General features: G+C 39.1%; 1 protein-coding gene across 3 annotated transcripts in view; it reads right to left on the minus strand.

Moving 5' to 3' along the window:
- The window catches only part of LOC109426339 (WAS/WASL-interacting protein family member 1), a 69,797-nt gene that overhangs the window by 27,978 nt on the left and 21,170 nt on the right, over nt 1-20,649 (minus strand). For all 3 annotated transcript variants that reach the window (XM_029858146.2, XM_029858148.2, XM_029858147.2), the window contains exon 2: nt 1,395-1,778. In XM_029858146.2, coding sequence (XP_029714006.1) covers nt 1,395-1,767 — 373 coding nt within the window. In that variant the 5' untranslated portion in view covers nt 1,768-1,778. The remainder of the gene's footprint in view (nt 1-1,394; nt 1,779-20,649) is intronic.

The raw sequence follows: 20,649 nt of genomic DNA on the forward strand, positions 1-20,649 counted from the left end.
ACGTGGGATTACTGATGGCACACATACCCTAGATAAAGTTTTACGCGGATTTAGCGTACGTATGTATCCAATCCAAAATAAGAAGTAGAGTAAAGTGGGGCAAAAGTTCGAGTGGGGCAAGAGTTTCTTTTGAAGTTTTTGAGCTCAATTCAAATTATTTCTTTCGGGTGTCAAGGTTGTTCGAACCCTTTTTGAAAAAGAGTCTTTCACTCCAAAATTTATGAAAATTGATCAATATTTCGAAAAGTTATGACAGTTATGGTTTTTGATCAAAAAATTGTAACATCCGATGGTCCTTCCAACGCATGGAATGGAATTGTAATGAAATCTAATTCGATATTTTATTTTGGGGCGTAACTAGGTATATTTTGAAGATGCTTTAGCATGTATAACTTTTTGCAAAAAATATTTGGAAATCATATTTTACACATAGTGGGGCAAAAGTTCGAATTGTGGGGCAAAAGTTCGAGTCATGTGGCAACTTTAGGTATAAACCTAAAATTCTGCAAAATGTACATATTATCTCTAAGAGTGATGGAATTAGTGAGAAAATTCGATTAAAGCTGAAAAAAAAGTTGTTTTATCTGAATTTGGCGGAAAACTACTAATTTTTGGTGTAGTAAATTTAACCCTGATTTGGGTAAAATCCAGATCGAATTTTAAAGTGTATTCCAGTTCTAACATCAAATATTAATTGGTTTCAGGTATTCCTATCACCAAAGTGTCAAAATAGTGTGCTACGGTTAGCGGAATTCCACAAACACTAGATTCGAACTTTTGCCCCAGTGGTGGGGCAAGAGTTCCAATAAAACACACACATACAAAAAGTGTTATAACTCAAAATTGAAAAGACATTTGGCGTAACTTTGTTCAGCAAAACTTTAGCTCATGGATGGTAGAATCACCAGACGGTATTTGTTTATTTTTATCTGCTTCGATTTTTTGAAATAGGTTGGATTTTCAACTAGGGTCGAACTTTTGCCCCACCTTACTCTAAGTGGCAGGGCGTAGCAGAAAACTCAACAATACTAATCCCTAATACATACAACCACATCAAAGCTGGATTAGGCGTAATCACACTTCTGGTAATCCAAACTAAACAAATCGAAATGGTGAGCGCAAAACCATAAAAACATCACTTCGTGCGCGCCTACTCACGAGGTGTCACCGTCATTTACTACCGACCAGCATGAATCAGTGTTCCTTAGAACTTGCGGGTGGCTGGCTAACGCCCAGCGCGCCGCCACGCCGATCGCGATCATCCAGCTGTGCTACTACGTCAGAACAAGACACTCCCACTCTCCGCCGTACTTCAGTATCCCCATATAAAGAAAGCCATAAGCAGGCAGGGACGTATCTTCCCCACTGCTAGCTGTGGTGTAACAATGACTCACCTCGACTGCCAACCGGTTTCAGCTTCGGCATCGACGAAAGACCTTCGAATATTCCTCCTAACTTTTGACCTCCGTTGCTATCACTTGTGCCCAGCGACGCCGCGGACGCCGGTTTCCTACTAATACTATTACTATTACCAACCGTTCCTGCTCCAGCTGCCCCAGCTGCTCCTCCTCCGCTGACCTTGCCCTGAATCAGGGGTCCACTTTTGTCCACCGTGACCGTCTTTTTCAGCTTGGTACCTTTCTGGATCGACTGCAGCAGCGCGTTCCGTCCATCGGCCGAGGATTGTCCGCCACCAAGTTTCATCGCCGGCGGGGGCGGTGGACCCGGTGGCGGAGGTGGCCCCGGCGGCGGTGGCGGTGGAGGCATTTTTCAGGAGGCTGAAATCGGAAAGAGAACGAAGAAATGATTACCGATGGGGACAAGATGTTGATTTTTGTCTATGATTACAAGTGCAGAAATACTATATGTACTACGCTTCGCAACCTCATTCAGCTATATTGAATATAACGAAACCCATTACCAATCAACGGTTCTGTCGTTTTCATTGTGACAATCATCGTACGCGCACACAATCAGTCATATCAACTTCGAGTGGTGTCGTTTAGAAATCGGTTCTTATCGTACGGGACCTATTATTCTTATTATTTTCAGAGTAACGCCCCAAATGGGACAAAGCCTGCTTTCACCCAAGGAAGTCAAGGAAATTCATATTACGCAACGCTCCTGGATCAACCAAATCCTAAACCAGCCACCTTCAGTATGTTATACCTGGTTGAATATTCGTACATTTTTATCACTTCGGCTTTATGAGCCCTCCATACGTAACCCTATACTTTGACCACATATACCGTCGAGCAGGATATCTTTGGTAATCTGGATTATTTATTTGAGCAATAGTTTAGCACTACCATTAAGCAAGTCGCACAAATTCGTAGGTGAAACAGTTCCAGACCTGTTATGAGAATTGTCTCCGTTCGTTACCAAAGCACAGAGATTTGAGACTAATCACTGACTCTAAGACAAGATTGACGCCATCCTCCAACGGTCGAAAGCTGTCTGGGCCACGTCCTTGGGACAACTGAGGGATGTGAATAATTAGCATAAGTTAAAATTCACGAATAAAAAGAAACAAAAAAAAACAACTGAGGGATCAGAAAGGAAGATTAGTTGGTCGGTATGTGAAGACCTCTACGTCCTCTCAGGCCTCATGTCAAGGAAATTTGGGTGTTGTTAGTGAAAAGGTTAAGTATTGTTACGTTTGGTCAACGTTTAGGCACCAAAAAGACACACAGGAACGAATTTACCAAATTATACAAATATCAGTACTCTCGAGACAAAATTGTTGACTTCCATTTGCGACTCCCAGACATCCAGCACTAATATCACCAAGAATAAGAGAAATATGCCTAAAACCGAAGATCAATTTGTAAGCACTTTCCGAGTTAAAATTTGCGGAAGGCAAATTCGCACCATCCGTTTTTCAATTTAGTCGGCCATATTCAAAACAACGCGGAGCAAAGAAAACACGTGACAATTTTTAAACCGCAGCCGCTCGCGCGCAAAGTCTGCTATAGTATACGATCCGCATAAAGTCCATGGGCAATGGAATGCATTTGAAATGTAAACCTCCGAATCTTGTACAACACGCAGAAAAATAAATTGTAAACACTATGAAATTTTAGTTTAAATCAAACTGATTTGTAGTTCAAACTGAGCTATTCCATTGTTTGATAATACAAATATTTTCATTTGTCGAAATTATTGACAGTTTGATAGTGTTATAACTAGTATTTAACTAGTGTTTTCGGTTATTTGGAGGTAGAGAAAATACGTCGTGTTTGAATCACAATCTAGAGTAAAATTGATTTTATTTATTACTTGGCATATTGTGTGCTCTATCTCTCTCTCTTCTTGGCGTAACGTCCTCACTGGGACAAAGCCTGCTTCTCAGCTTAGTGTTCAATGAGCACTTCCACAGTTTTTAACTGAGAGCTTCCTCTGCCAATGACCATTTTGCATGTGTATATCGTGTGGCAGGCACGAAGATACTCTATGCCCAAGGAAGTCAAGGAAATTTCCTTTACGAAAAGATCCTGGACCGACCGGGAATCGAACCCGTTACCCTCAGCATGGTCATGCTGAATACCCATGCGTTTACCGCCTCGGCTATATGGGCCCTGTGTGCTCTATAGAGCGTAGTATTCATGCTGTCACTTGATAATGACAGCATGTATCGAAGCTTCAACTGATTTACGAAGGTGTAGTCTTTAACACCATAATACTTATGACACACATGTGATACAAGAATCACTGTACAATTGCGCTTGAAATGAGTGCCATACTGAAAATTCTCCCAGTTCAAGTCAGTCTTGTTAAAATTTTCTTGACACTGCGTACCGTTGTACAGTAATCACACTCGTATCACATGTCTGTCCGTGGTTTAACAGATAGAACAAAGTGAGATTTGGTAGTTTCAACATAAAATAATGTATTGTTTTGAACGACTGCCCTTTTGTAGCTAACAAAACCGGATTGTAATTTTTCTGGTGACGGAAGATCCCGTGGCACCTCGGAAATCTATTTTTAGACCATCGGAAAGCGGACGGAAACGCGAACAAATAAAAAAAAGACAAAGGCGAAACCAACCAACTTTTTGCGAATGCTGTCTTGAGTACCTGCGCGTTATCCATCACGGTCGAAACTGCACTTGGGAATTGGGGTGATGAATTCGGTACACCTCCCTCATTGTAGCGATGTTGGGGTAAATATTTTAGAGATGTGTGAGTGGTGCTGAGCTATGTTTGTGGTTTTTATTTTGTAAACAAAATGAAGTATCTAACGCTACATGTAATGATGATAATTGGTGGTTTTCATTGATAAACTCTAAGTAAGAGCAAGGAAACATAACTTTGGAATAAATAAATTCTCAGTTTCAAATCCAATCATGCGTATTATTGCCGGAATATGGAACCGCTTGCCGTCTGTTAGGAAAGTTTGGGAGCATTTGGTAGGAAAATATAGCATCCTATAATTTCCTAAATTGTGTACATTTAGTCAGTTACGACCTTTTTGCTAATTACTCCGGTTATGTGTGGTAGTTTAGCATATTGATGAGTAGGAAAGGTGTAAAAACACCACAATATGTACTACCATTCCGTAGCACGTGATGGACATACACTACTGCTCTTTATACAATAGGTCTGTTTTAGCTGAATAAATTAGAAACAATGTTAAATGAATTAAAAGTTACATTCTTCGAAGAGGGAAAATATAATTATGCTCGATTTAGGCAAAAAACAAACATGATCTTGGAATTTTTCCACTGGCAATTCCTTAATCTCTAACCTGAGTATTGTGTTGTTCTTTGCAGAGAAGAACATTAATCAAGACAATTAGATGATCGGCATTGAACCACAAAAACTACACAACAATGGGTGAGATCTTTCCAATATTATTTATTTATAAATAATTCTACTTCAGTTGCTATATAACTGCATATAAGTTGAAAATTCGCTATTTTCTGCGCTCTTTCTAAGTTGATGATGGAATTTATAAATGCTTGCAAGGACTTAGCCAGGTGTGTAGAGCTGAGTGAATCTATGACATTGTAGATAGTAGCGACATCAGCAATGTCAATGGATATACATATTCAACTTTACAACTCCATCCAAGATTTGTGCAAGTATTCATGCTATGCTATGGCAATTCCTTAACCTCTAACCTCTAACCTACCTGTTCTAGAAGTAAAAAAATCAAAGTTTTATGACGGAGTGAGCCTGTAATCGGATGTAGAATGAAGTAGAATAGTGATTGCGGTATAAATACGTTCACAGCTGTCACCAAAAACTTGTGCACGAATTCCTCCGAATATTTTACATGGTTTCTAGAAGAGATTTTTTTTTTCGGATTCTTCTAGCAGTTCAAGGCAGTCTTGCGAATAATCGCGAATATCACGAGACAACCACTGGGGCACGTTCGGTGTCGTACTAGATTTGTAGTAATGAGCTGAATTTTTGTATGGTGAGAAGGTCAATTCTCCGTTTCTGCAAAGAAATGGTGCAAAAAGCGTGGGTATTATAATTCCTTGCTTAATTTGATGCTGTTTGAGCAAAACTTTGGATAGCTATGTTGTTTATGTTGCAAGAAATGGAGAAAACAACAACCTTGTTGCCCAAAGTTTTGCTCAAACAGCATCAAATTAGGCAAGGAATCACAATACCCACGCTTTTTGCACCATTTCATTGCAGAAACGGAGAATTGGCCTTCTCACCATACTAAAATTCAGCTCATTACTACAAATCTAGTACTCCACCTATCTGTCCTCTTGAACCGCTTTCTGGAGTCACCCTTTCGAAGGATACGAACCAGATAGCATGTCATGCCTGGAATGACAAACATGTTGTGGGTTCAATCCTTCGTAGCTTTGCAGCGATAGCAATTGCTGAGTATGCTTCAGGCGGGTTGCTACACGCAGAAATCGATGTACACAGCGCAACGAGTAACTTTAACGCAGCGACCGAAAAGACAAAAGAATTTTCACGCAGATTTGTGTAACACCGGATCAACACAAAAAATGTGCTGATCCGGTGTTACACAAATCTGCGTGAAAATTCTTTTGTCTTTTTGCTCGCTGCGTGAAAGTTACTCGTGCGCTGTGCTGTTTCATTTAAGGGTGTAGAGAATCAATCTCTCTGAGCAACGATGCATAACGGGCGAAGTGAGAGCGTTTACCGTAGCCAGGGCGAACTGCGTGGTGCGCTCAATGTGAGCTATGCAAAACGAATAGGATTTATGACGTAGTACCGTGCTTGTGATAATACACATGCATAGTTTTACATGCTGTTGCGCGTGCATCTGCTTGAGGCGACGGAGAGAGTCATGACACTCACATGAGCCGTATCCAAGTCAGGATGATTGTAGAAAAACAAGGGTGACCGGGTGACTATGATGGGATTCTGTCTTTTCTGGTGTTAGCGACTGTAGAGAGAGCGAATCAGAAACCGCAGAGACAGGTTGATACAAGTTTGGTGTTTATCAGCTTTTTTGTGACTTGTACGGTGATGCTTCGCGACACTACTGGTTCAAGGAATCCTCAAAAAATTTCAACATACATTTTTCTACGGCTTCTTTTGGGCATGACATAAGCCTTCCTTCGTGTTTGCTTCGAAAATGCTTTCAGAATCTTCTACGAATTCCTAGAGTTTCTTCAAGAAAATTTTAACCCGGATCGGACTGAGCCAGCGAAAACGAACTAAAAATCTCGTCATTCAAGCCAATATTTTAGGGATTTGAATATTTTTTTACACTATATTCGTACACATGTAGAATGGACACTGTGGCCGGAGTTATTCTGGTGGGTCACTGGTTCAGATTCTTATAAAAAGAACTGTTTTTCCTTACACAGCCTGTTTCCCATTATGCTTCGCAATTAAATTCAGTATAAAGTTTAGCAGGATGGCGTCTTAGAAGAGTTTGTTCTATTCACTAAACTCTTTTGGAATTAACACGTTTGTGATTATTACACCGATATGATATGATATGATTGATGAATATACAGGGTGTTAGGTTCCTGAGTGCAAACTTTTTAAAAGGTGATAGAGGACCATAAACGGTGAAAAAAATTGTTCTACGCATATGGTCAAATCTCAACCGTTACGTAGTTATTGAACTTCCCATGTTTTTGACTCTCATTGCCTTAACTGGCTATAACTTGAATATGGTCAAACTTATCGCAATTTTTTACCCTTATTCGAAAGATTATTGAATTTTCTATCAAATGGCATCTTTGAATCGATTGGTTTAGTTAAATAACTGAGTTTTCTAGAGCAAAATAGCTAAAAATAGCGTGTTTTAATTTGTTTTTGTCAATTATCTTTGAAACATGCGTAATAAAATAAAATTCTTTCTTTGGCAAAGTTGTGGCCCCTGTTTCACTCTACAATTCGTTCTTTGACATCAATCGTCTATCTCTTATCATTTCCCGGCAATTTTGATTTAAACATCGCATTTCAGGTCATAAATTTGCAAATGTCAAGGTAAGCACTTTTTTGCGCACTGTGCCCCACATTTAAATCGAAATTGCAAGAAAACGATAAGAGCTAGAAGTTTGGTGTCAAAGAACGAATTGTAGAGTGGAACAGGGGCCAAAGAAAGAATTTTATTTTACTACGCATTTTTTAAAGATAATTGACAAAAACAAATTAAAATAAACATAGTTATTTAACTAAACCAATCGATTCAAAGATGTCATTTGATAGAAAATTCAATAATCTTTCGAATAAGGGTAAAAAAATTGCGATAAGTTTGACCTTATTCAAGTTATAGCCAGTTAAGGCAATGAGAGTCAAAAACATGGGAAGTTCAATAACTACGTAACGGTTGAGATTTGACCATATGCGTAGAACAATTTTTTTCACCATTTATGGTCCTCTATCACCCTTTAAAAAGTTTGCACTCAGAACACCCTGTATGATATGAATTAACATTTTTCATACATGAATACAGAGTATTAGTGTCTTCTGCAAAGTTGCAGAAAACGTACTGTTGTAAAGTTACCTTATCTGCTCAATTTTATGCTTTATGTGTCATTTTTATGTGAACGGTCCCATATAAAAGTGTTGGGAGGACCACCCTACGATCCAACAATGAACCATCTTATTCACAGTGGACTCATCATCTGACACACTCTGTCAGAGTGACTGACGTCTACCAACACAACGAGCGAGAGGGAGCAACAGATCATCCATACAGTAACAGTAACAATAGCGATCAGAACAGAATGTATTTTACCACCGCAGTGAAAACCACGCCGCGTTTTTATAGTTATTTATGTGACGAGTTGCAAAAAGTGATTTTTTCAGCACGAGTCGTACATTTATCCTACGAGGCTTGCCGAGTTGGATAAATACGAAGAGTGCAGTAAAAGCGAGTTTTGCAACGAGTTCCATACAAAATTTTATGCAATGATTTTTTCATAATGCAACTCATTTGAGTTGCATAATGTTCATAATGCAACTCAAACGAGTTGCATTATAAACTTTATTTAACTTTTTTCATTATGCAACTCATTTCAGTTGCATTTTGAACCAGTACGGAAAAGTTGGCCATTATGATACCAAAATGAGTTATATAAAATAAAAATTATGATACTGAATTGCATAAAAGTGTTATTTATTCAGTCTTTTAATAAAGTATTTATATGTTTGTTGTGTAAATCATCGGCCTTATTTATTACAATATAAAAAGTTTTTTTGGGTTTACCTTTCTCTAGGGACTTTTAGATATTTTCGTGTGTTTTACAAAACTGTTCTTAATGGTGAAATACATGTTAAGTTTTTTTTTCTGGAATAACGTTCCAAGCGAAACAGACGGCAATTCTTGCTGAGAATCCATCAGAAAGACTTGGAGGACCCCTAAGAGCAATTACTAAAGAAATTCCAGCAGAAATTCTTTGGGAAATCTTAGAAAATCTGTTGGAGAAACTTAGTAACCTGCGATTCCTTACGACTTAACTAGGATAGTTTGTTGATTTAATAAATCTTTTCATTCGTTATCAAAGCTCAAAGCTCATCGGACGTTCTTTTCATTCCCTGCGATTACGAGAAAATCTGAAGGAATTCTGGCAGGAATTTTATCGTTCTATCGAAGCAAAGCATTTTTCTCAGAATTTTGTTTTTAAAGTGTATATTGAAATAAAATTACCCTAACGATCATGTTATTCATCCAACAGGGATTTTCAGCCTTTCTTACATATTTATTTCATCATTGTATCTGATATATTTTAAAAATATGTAGAAACATGCATTAGTCAAATATTTAAACCAATATCGTATAAAGCTCGATTTTTTTCTTCTTCTTCATTACATCTGGAATTGGTCAAGCGTCAAAGGTTATCTGTTGATGTGAATATAAGTAAGAAATATCCCCAGCAGGTGGTGCTGGGGTGTACATAATTTCATTAAGCGGAAAATGGAATGTATCTAGAAATTCATTTGGGGATTCCTCCTGAATTTACTCGAGAATTCACCCAGGAGTTCCTGCTTAAGTTCCCCGTTAAGGACAAACGTCATGGATTCCCGTTTCAACAGTGCATCAGAACTGCAGACGCACAAATCTCAAGAAGCAAGCTTCAAATAAGCTTGTAATAAGCTTAAAATAAGATCAGGTGCGCTGGTTTTGTTTACGAAGAGATTTGTGGGCTCGAAATCGTGAGTAGGTGCCAAAGTCGACCACTGTGGCGGCCATTTTGGGATTTTCACAATAAGATCTATAACAAGGTTCAAAAATCCAGAATTCCAATCCCAAGATGGAATAACTACAAATGTAATCTTTTAGCTGTTCGTAAACCGAAGTCGATCCATACCTACATTTAAATTTACGGATGTCCTAACTTCGCGACAAACTTTTTGCTGACACCATATTACAAACAAACTTTGCTGAAATTATTCATGCTTTTTGCCATTTCCCTCATTCAGGTGTCTGCTTCAAAACAGATAGAAGCGACTTAGCTCAAACTGACCCCCACTGACGGTACAGGTCTGAACTGTGCGAACCTCTTTCTCATATCGTACGACCTTCCTCGTCGTTATCAGCATCTACATGCGCGTTTACGTATCAGATAAATCATACAAACGACGCGAAATGGTGATAGTGTGAATGTGGCTACCATACAGTGCGAATATGCACCAGAAAATCCAGAACAGTTGTGTCGACAGATAATAAAACGTTTTTGAGCTAAATTTAGGATATTCATGGTACGATAAGCTGTATTTGTATTAAAACAATCAACTTGAAAGGATGAAAATCAGGTTAAACATTTAAAAAGGGTTTTCATCGGATTTTTTTTCAGTATAGAGCACTTATAGAATTCTGATTAGTAAATAAAAAGAGCATTTTCTGAAGTGTGATATTAGGTAGACACACTTATTTGATTAGAAAAGGAAAATTATTTAGAACATTATCAATATTTACATATTTTAGGTCTACTTCCAAACTTCATACACGATTATGCGATTTTTCATAATCACAGCACCAACTTTTCGCGATCCACAAAAAGATCATTCCAAACTGGAGTTACTAACAACACCGGGCGCCCCCTTCAACGCCCACACCACACACGCTTAAATAATTCTGCACACTGGATGTGTAATCCTCACACACTTTCCGTCATCGCTTGCAAAGCCGGCAGAATGTGTGAAAAAAATGTGTAAGACGAGCTCATGCTATGAGTTGATGCCACCTTACTCATTTTTGTGCAAGCCGTATGGTTGACAAACGCTTAGAGAAGACATTTTTGTTTACACCACTTGAGTTAGCTGCTGCGGAGATTGTTCACGAGCGCTGGCGAGCTGTCGGTTTTTTAGCTGCTAAGCATAGTAAAAGCACAACTGTTGTGCTAAATTGTGTAAATAGTTATTTACAGATGAATTACGAAAATCAATAAACTCAAAAGTATGTCGTTATGAGCTGGTGGAGCGCTTCCTCCTGGCTTTAGCTACCGGGATTCCTGTCTAGTAGACCAACCGGATCAGGAGAGAATTTTGCAACTTTGACGTTCAGTCCTGATCCGGTTGGTAGATTAGGCTGGAAGATCGGAAGGAAGCGATAACTTGCGGTATTTTCGAGCTCGAGCTCGAGCTTCTCAGAAAGCATTGAAATCAATTTTATTATCGCGGTTGCGATTCGAATGTGTAGCTCTCACTCATTTCGAAGCAAGGGAAGCGTTTTATGAATGTGTAACCTTCACACATTCTTCAAATCAGTCTGCAAACGCTTCAATGTGTGACAGTTACACAGACTGTTTCGATTTGCAGGCATCAACACAAAAATGTGTAAGGTCACTTTGCACAAATTTAGTGTGGTCTGGAAAATATGCACAAATGAGTGATCATTACGCATTTCTGAGTGGACCGATTTGAGCGTGCACACCAAGAGCCACCAGCATCGCACAACTCTTCGAATTCGCGCTCATCACACGATCACATACTTTGTTTTCGTTTTTTTCACGCTTTGCAACGCAACGCACCTAGATATCTGGCGGGGTGCTATCGGGGCATCTCGATCTACCACGCCATCGATCCACCGCGAAAGAGTTGAGAGTGAGAGAGCTGACGATGATGCTGCGCTGTAAACTGTTTTAATAAGATAAACATCATCATCGCGACCAAAGCGATGAACAACAGACGAAAGTGAGTTGGTATGGTTACCCCCGGATATCGCCGGGGCCACCGGTTCTCAAACGGGGTCTATGTAGCTTGGCTTCCAATGTGCGACTGATACAGGAAAACCATGCTGAAGATGTTTTGATTGGATTCCTGATCGATCCATAATCTATTTGCGATTGGAATTTGCTTGATTTCCTTGATCATGCAGCATCTTCGCGCCTTCACAACACATGAATAGGAAAATGATGGCAAATAAAGCTCTCACTATACTAAGAAACAAGCTCTGTCCTACTTGGAGATGCTTGAGAACGGGGACTCGAACTTAGGAACCTTGAACATGGATTCAAAAGCCTTAGTAGGTATTACTATATTCGTTAAAAAGCCCAAAGAGATACAAATACTTCAGGCGGTTCATGAACTTCCAAAAAAGATTTACTGTAGATTTAAAAGTTCCTAAATTATCGATTTGTAAATCGGTTTTGTATTCAATATGCTCAATTAATCTTTCATCTAAAGTGTTTAAAACGAATTCGAGTGACCCGTAGTTTGGGAGCACCTGCCGTATCCGATGCACCTTGCGCGCGCATACTCTAACGGTGGATAATCAGCATCAGTCAGCTTCAGAGAGCTCCGTAAAAATCAACACGAGATGCGATGCGCTCGATGATCTCAGTCAGATCGATTCCCGCCGTTCGTCCCGTCCCGTTGCGTTGCGTTGGTTTGAATCGCGAATAGAAGCGACTAGGTATGTACTTTTAGCAGCCACAATACCAACGCGTCGTCACCGAGATATCTATAGAGAACGGAATGAAGGCATCGCATCACCCCGTTGGTTGGTTGGTTGATTTGATTCCATAGTTGAGGCAGTGCCACCGGGTAGATAGATACTGGCTGGCACTACTAGATGACAACGTGAAGCACTTTGCGCTCCCGGTGCTGCTGATGGCCAAGCAATTATGGTGACTGACGAATGAGGTTCCACCTTTTGGGCAAGCACGCTGCTGCGTTGTAGTTTCGTCGGATTGTCGAAACCGGGTGCGGGTTAAGCCGGCGGGAGAAGCACCCACGCTCGTCGTGATGGCTATCATAATCGCTTCCACAGATAGAAGCGCGTCGTCGCCCGCGTCGCGTCGTTGACTCAAGTTGAGTTTCTTTGCTTTTTCGGCAGGCGCGGTGCGGTTTATGTGTTTTGCCATGGGAACCGTAAGTCGGAGTGACATAGATCAACGTATGAACAAATTTTATACTTTTCAAAATGGCACCATAAGCCTTCGACCTTCGAGAAGTGTATATCACTTTTTTTCGTCTTTCTGGCTCAATTTGCATGCAGGAACTGTGTTTATAACTACTCTATAATTATTTTCTTCTACAATAACTAACGAAGATCAAATTTTGCCATTAAAAATTAATAGCTGAATTGCAAAATTTGTTATTGATTTGTTGGGAATAAGAGCTAAAAGAACAAAAATAAAAACTGACTTTGTACCGGAAAATAACTCAAAAATAATTAATGTTATCCTTATAAGAACAAACCAAGGACAAAATATTTCAAAATGGAAAATATTTAACTGAATAAGAGTTACAGGTCGGACTCGATTATTCAGAGTCGGGTTCTGGAACTTCTCAAGCATATATCAGGGGAACGGAATGTTGTATGAGACTGAAATTTTAACATGTTGATGAGCCAAATTTGATTAGTAATCAGTTAAAATGTCAGCTTTGTACAGCATTCCATTTGGCTGATATATGTTTGGGAAGCTTCAGAACACGACTCCGGATAATCGAGTCCGACCTGTACTGAAAACAAAGTGGTTTGATCTTATAATAACAAAATTAGTTTTTTGCTGTTTTTCTGTAACAAAGTGAAGTGAGTTTTTTTTTTGTTCTTTTAGCTTTTATTCTTAACAAACCAATAACAAGAGTTGCTCTTCATCAATATTCTATTCAAAATTAAATAAATATAAAATAACTTATTAATAACAAAATAAGTTAGGATTGCGAAATAAGCCATTGGGATGTTATTTTACTTAAGATGCTCAGAACCCGAGCAGGAATGAATAACTGACACATAACTGCAGCATACCAAAGTCAGGTATCATACCAAGACAAGCTATTGGTCGGTTATCGTGGTATTGAAAATAACTTACTTTGTTATTTTGTAGATATTGATAAAATACCTCAACGAGGTATTGGTTTGGTGTTGAGGACTGCTTGAAGTATTATTCAATTATTGAAAAATGACTATTTGTATGGAAAAATCACCAATTATTATTTAGGGATTGCCATACCTGATGTCATTATTCACGTGTTATGCGCAGAATATACACAGTTATTATTTTAGGTATTTTACTTCTTATGCAGGGCTTCTTAATACCTCATTCAGGTTGTTGGTATTCAGTTTTCCATACCTGAGTTTGTTATTCTTCAGCTATTTTCTCCTGCTCGGGAAGAACTTACATATGTTGCTATGATTGTATATTTTGTTATTATTCAGTCATTTATTGTAATTTAATAATAACTCAGAAATAACATATTTTGCAATGATGACATTTTTAGTTCTTTCATAACTAACATAAGAATGATAAAATGATATATGATGGTAAAATTTGTTATTGTTATATCCATGGTTTGTTCTTTGCCTCTACCCGGGTTTAGCAAAAGATTTGCTGATATTCAGCAAAATTTGCTGATTCCTTCACTAAACTTTACTGATCAACAGTAGCATTTTGCTGATAAGTCATGCAAAAAAAAAATGCTGGACTCTTCAGCTCGGTCAAATTCAGCAAAATTTATCTGTAAGCGTTTGATGTGAGGGCTTTAACGAGGGATCTAGTTCGCGAGAACTGGTCTTGCTCCTGGGCATTTGAGATGAGGCCAAAGGTTTTCCTTGAAGTTCTCACAGAGGCCAAAAACAGGGGGTTTCAAGTGGCTTCAGGGACGTGCCTGGAATTTTTTCCAGGGGATTTCAGGAGTCCCGTTTTATTAGGTTTCGTTGGCATTTTAATGGAATTGCGGGGATTCCAGGGGCGTTTCAAGGGGTTTTATGGGAGATTCAGAGGGTCTCAGGAGGCTTTGAAGGGTGTTACAAGAGATTTCAGGAGCGTTTTAGGGAATTCCTAGAGGATTTAGAGCGTTTGATAGCATTTCAAGAGCGTTTCCCGAGTAGAGGAAAAAACTCAAGAAAAGCATATTTTGATATGGAGATCAAAAAGTGATATTGGTTTGTTTCACATAAGAGATAAAAGTACTGAAAATAATAGTTAAAATTTACTCCTCGACCAACATTATCATATCAAATTTTGCTCTTTTGAGAGTCAACCAATAGCAGCAAGCTATTCGGTTGATCTTCAAATATCAAATTTTGCTATTGGTAGGAAGTCCCACGAACAATTTTTAACTATTATTTTCAGTTTGTTTAACTCTTATGCCAATCAAACCAATATCACGTTATGATCGTCAGTACTTGACCTCTGCTCGGGTTCAAGGGGTCTTTAGGAGCATGCGAGGGGTTTCCAGAAGCATTTCAGTGGGTTTCTAGAACTTTCAAAACTCCCGAATAAGCCTCCGTAACGCCTCTGAAACCCAACGAAAATGCTCTGAAACATCTTAAAAATCCACCCGAAACCCCTTCGGACCCTGAGACCGAAATCGGACCTGTAATGCCTCAAAATCCCGTTGAAAATCTCTGCAATGTCTTCGATAATCCCCTCGAACTCCCGAAACTCCCCTGAAACCTGCTACGAAAATCAATGTCCTCATATTCTCACACTGGTGCCATATGCTGCATTCAAGATAAACAACATTCATCGGATGTAGTATGCGATAGTAGTATGCAAAACATCCCTGAGATCCCCTGAAACGCCCAGAGACGCCATGATAGAGATCCCCATAAACGCCCTTGAGTTCTCTTGGTACCACCTAGTACCCGCTGGTACTCTCTGGTATCCCCTAAAATGCCCCTGAAACCCACAGGGACTCCCTTGGAATAGTCTGAGACCCCCTGTAACCTCTCTGAGAAACGCCCCCGAAAGGACCCCTGAAAACTCCTTGAAACGCCCCTAAGATCTGGTAACCCGGTAGGCAGGGCATAAAAAAGTACATAAATTAAAAATGCATAAAATAGCCTGCATGAATACAAGTTTTAGTGTATATTGAAAAGATCAGATTTACCTACCTATTCGGATGAGTACTATAAAATTTTGGAAAAAAATCTGTGATCTCAAGAACTTTTTCATAGATTATGAGTTTAGAAATTTGCTAAGAAATCTATGCAGAACTCGTCTCAAATTTCCTATAAGGACTTCTCCCGAAATTCTATCCAAGATTTTTCCTTGAATATTTTCCTGGATGCCTCCTTGGATTTCTACTGCCAATCCTTCTTCAAATTTGTTCGCAGTTTCTCACGGAACCTTTCCCACGATCTCTCGGAGATTTTCCTTGATTCAATAGATTTTTTTTTTCTTGGAGGTTGAGTTGAGTTTTTTCTCTGGATTTTTCCCAGAGTTTTCAAGAGTGCCTAGATTTTATTCCAAGGTTTTCCCTTCCCTGTTCCTTTCTGAATTTCAGAAGGTTATTCCTGGAATTTCTACCAAAGTTCCTCCCAAAATTTCTGCAGCAGTTTTTCACGAGATCTCTGCAGGAGTTACTCACTGAATTTTGTCCAGATTCTCCCGATATGCTTCCCGAGGTTTTTGCTGGATTCCTTTCGGAGGTTTCTTCAAAATTGATCTAAAGTTCCTTCAGGAATTTTTCTTAGTAGTTTTCAAGCATGCTTTTCAACAATTTCTTTCGGGATTTTGCGAGAGCTCTATATAAGTACTTTCAGGGGTTTCCTTCTAGAGTTTTCTTACGAGTTTTTGCCCGTAGATCCTAACGAGATTTCTCTTAGAGGTTTTCAGAGTTTTCAAGTTGTCCCAGTTTTTCTAAGGATTTCTTCCTAAACTCCTCTCGAGATTTCTCCTACAAGCCTTTCCACAATTTCTCAGGAGATAACTTCGAGAAAAAACTCCTTGAAATCCCTACAAAAACTGCGGGATCAACTGTTAAAAAAATGCTTGGAATAAACATCAGGAAAATTTAAAAAAAACACACTCTGGATGATCACTGCAAAAAATAACTGGAAACAACTACGAGGATTGGTATCCAAGCCGAAAGAGAGACGGGTTTGTGAAATAGGAGTGTTCATGGTTTAGCTTTCTATTCCGCAGAATCATTACCTGTTCTGTGGCTTAATTGGTTAAAGCGCTGGTCTAGCGAATACGGAGTCGGGGGCTCGAATCCAACCAGAACGCGTTTTTTTTTCACAAATTTCATCTCTTAATTTGTCTATTACCAACATTTCGTGCCATCTAATTACAAGTTTTTCCAGTACGAGGAAAAGCCTGGAGAAATATTTGAATTAAATCACGGGAAGAACAACATGAAAAATCAGCAACAGTTCCTGCAGAAATCCCAAGACAATACAAAAGTCCCAAGAAGCCCCGGGAATAATCTGAATAATCTTTTAAAACTCTGAGTGATAGAAGTAACGCCGGAAGGAAACTCTGATGTGAAAGGGGACCTGGTAGGATGGTTAGAGCACGTATCTATTACGCCGAGGACCTGTGATCCAATCCCTCTCCCAACAAACTCACAAAATGTGGGTTCCGAGATAAACTAGGCTTGCGTTGAAAATCTCGTAGAAGAAGATAAAAAAGAAATGTCAGGTGAAACTTTAAGAGAAATCCCGTGAGAAGCTTAAAGAAATATTCTGGGAGGAACTTCTGTAGAAATTTCGATAGATGCTGTAAAAGCGAAATCACAGAAATTTCTTGAAGCATTTCACGAGGAGCTTCGGAAGAATTCTAGTGAGGGAGTCTGGGAGAAAAACAGAGAAAATCTCAAGGAGAAATCCTGAGGGATGTCCTACGGAAAATTCTTGGAGAATTCCTGAAGAATTTTTAGGGGATCTTTAGTAGAAATCCCAGGAATAACTTTAGTAGAAATTCTGAGGGAGCTATTGGGGAAATCGCGAGAAGAACACGCGGAAAATAAATAAATCTGTAGGGTGCGGGCACCGGTTTTGGCCAGTCTAAGGAAAATCATTTTTATAAAAATAACCAATAATCCTATGAATACAACCAATGCGTCAAAAGAAAGGTTTCAATCTATATTTTGAAGGAAAAATGCAGAAATCATGCCAATACTTGATTTTTGTATTAAAAGTGGCACTGACCAAAATAGAAGCTCTGCCGCAGTTTTGGCCATATTCTTAAGTTTGGTTTCTATTTTGGCCAATCACGTGTATTTCTTATGGGAGTGGCCAAAATAGAAGCACCCTGGCCAAAATAGATATATGGGAGCAGATTTTTTAAGGAAATATATTTTTTTCTTCCAGTTTTTAATCAAAATGTGTGGTTTTCAGAGTTTTAATCATCATATTGTATTAGGATCTACTAGTAAATAATAAATTTACGCCGATTTAGATCGCAACAGGCTCAATACCGCACTATGGCCAAAACTCCGGACTGGCCAAAACTGAAGCTTCTACCCTATGTTACGCATTTGGCAACACATTTTGTCTCTCTCTTACAGAGCCTAAGCTTCTGTTTACAAATTTGTGCATCTTTTTTGTTTCTTCATTTTTCCCTACTCATCCAAAAGCACCAAAGAAAACATTACTGCAGCTGGATTGGATTGGGAACTTGTCCATCAAAAAATCACCAATTATTTATCATTTCGTCGGAAAATATGTGCCGAATAGGTGAATGCTTTGGTGGATCATAGGATTGTTTGAAAGAGGGAAGAAACAATCTTATTCCACAGATATTTAAAAGAAAGGATCGTAATGCTTTACCACAATGAAATATCCCAATGAAAACAAGTTTTGGATGTTGAATCTGAAGCTGTTATCGAATCATTCTTTATATTGGCGATTAAATCAACGCACGCCACCGGGACAGCTTTAGCATCGTGGATCAGGAGCAACAGAATCCGAAGCAGATATGATTAATCAATCTCCGGATCATAAGTTCAAACCTACATCACTACAAAAATCAGCAAAAAAAGTACCGGCTGGAATATGGAAGGACGATGAAGCGGGGAAGCAGGCTGAGAGAACGAGAAGCAGACGTCAATATATTTTTGTTTTTTTTTTTGCTCGACGAGGCGTTACGCTTCTTTGACATTTCGTCACGACGTTCCTGAAGGGATAGCACTAAGACAGCCCGTTATTTTGCCAAAACCTGCTGTGAGGTAGCACTATAGGTGCATATACGGCTAATTAGCATTAAACGCCTTGTCGTAAAGGCTACTATAATGCTGAAGGAATGCTATTTTAAATGCTTACTGGTTACTTGGGTATTAACGAAGATTCGAAGGGAGAAGAGGACGCAAGTCTGGCCAAAGTCTACGTCCACACAAATTTCGAAATTTTTGTATGGGCAAAGTGTACAAGGGGAGAGGAGAGAGGGTCTGAGACGACCAAAAATGAGTCTACGTAGTTTATGGACAGCGCCCCAACAAATCTGTGAATAAATTATTGGACTTTTCCCTGAAAAAAAAAATCAGTAAAGAAATTCGTAGTTAAACATCTTGTAGGATTGTTGAACAAAATCATAGTGATATTTTTGGAGGAATTATTTAGAAAATTCTTGGAGGAATCACCGGAAGATTTCCTACAGGAATACCTAGATACATCCCTGGTGGAATTTCTGGAGCAAGTAATCTCTGCATAAATTACGAGAATAATCCGCGGGGAAAACACTAAAGAAATATACCTGCAAAAATAAGTTTAAGGAATTTCATTGATTCTTAAAAAAACAAAAAATCTGGAGAAATCCCTAGAGGAACCTTTGAACAAATTTCTTTAGGAATTCTGAAATGCATCTTTAGTGGAATTCCTAAAGGGATCTTTTGAAGATGAAAGTCAAACAAATGTTGAATTGGACAAGATCCCAGAGGTAAGAAACAATCTGCTGCAATCTGATACGATATTGGCTTGATAGGTTGTATAGGATTTCTAGTGCTTAGAAGAAGAAGAACAGAGATACGTTACACAAAGATTGCGACGCGAGACAGGGCACAACACTTATAGTTCTTACAAAAAAAAAATACATTTTTTGTAAGAACTGTAAGTGTTGTTTCCTGTCTCGCGTTGCAGTTTTTTGTATTGTCGAGGTTCTTATGTCAGCACAAACCTCAAAAAATTGAAGTGAAGAGAGATAAGATAGTTCACAAAAAAAGTTTGACCCTTTTCAATTGTAATGTTAGATTTGTTCGCGATGATGACGGTGGCGGCCAACCGCGTGATTAGCGGAAGCTTTACTATGCATTTTAGCGTCATGATGCCTCCTAGGAAGTTTTCATTACGGTAACTATTATCTACGGCGCTTTTAGTGGAGTGTATTATTTTGAAGTTTTAATCTAGTCAAATCGAACTTTGACTAGGGGATACGCCTATCTTTGCATTTCCTGATTCGCTCTCTCTACAGCGACTAATACCAGAAAAGACTGAATTCCATTCACATCACCCTTTATCCTCATTTTGTTTCGATTAGCACAGTAAATGCGTAATACTGTTGAGCGTACTAAGTAAGTCATTCCAAGGCAGAGTAAGCATGAAGCCGCATAACACCGTGAATTGGGGGTCACCAGTTAGAGGACTCTTACTACCGGAATAGACGGTTTTGGTGTTACTCTTAGCCAATTGAGACAACCACTACCAACACTACACATCTAATCAAGCTGATCGGAAAAAGTAATTTATAGACAATTATCATTTATTAAGAGAAACACAAGTATACAATCGTAATAAGGGATCAATTCTACTCGCATTTACGGTATGCGAAGTGTGCGACCAGAAAAGACACGCAGCATTGGTGAACGTCGTTGTTGGCAAACAGCAAGCAGCGACTGCGGAACGGCCATCTAATTCCATTTGTGGGCTGCCGGATTATAAAATTTGGTGAGTGAATTATATCTGTCTTCACCATACGACGACAACGATGGCATGGCGATCATGACTTTTGGCTACGCGCTACAACACTGCGACTGCAGGAATGGAGAACCGCGAAGAACAATGTCCGCGCCAAGTGTAGGAATGTGG

This window comes from Aedes albopictus, chromosome 3 (genome assembly GCF_035046485.1).
Source record: "Aedes albopictus strain Foshan chromosome 3, AalbF5, whole genome shotgun sequence".
In the NCBI taxonomy this organism is placed as follows: domain Eukaryota; kingdom Metazoa; phylum Arthropoda; class Insecta; order Diptera; family Culicidae; genus Aedes; species Aedes albopictus.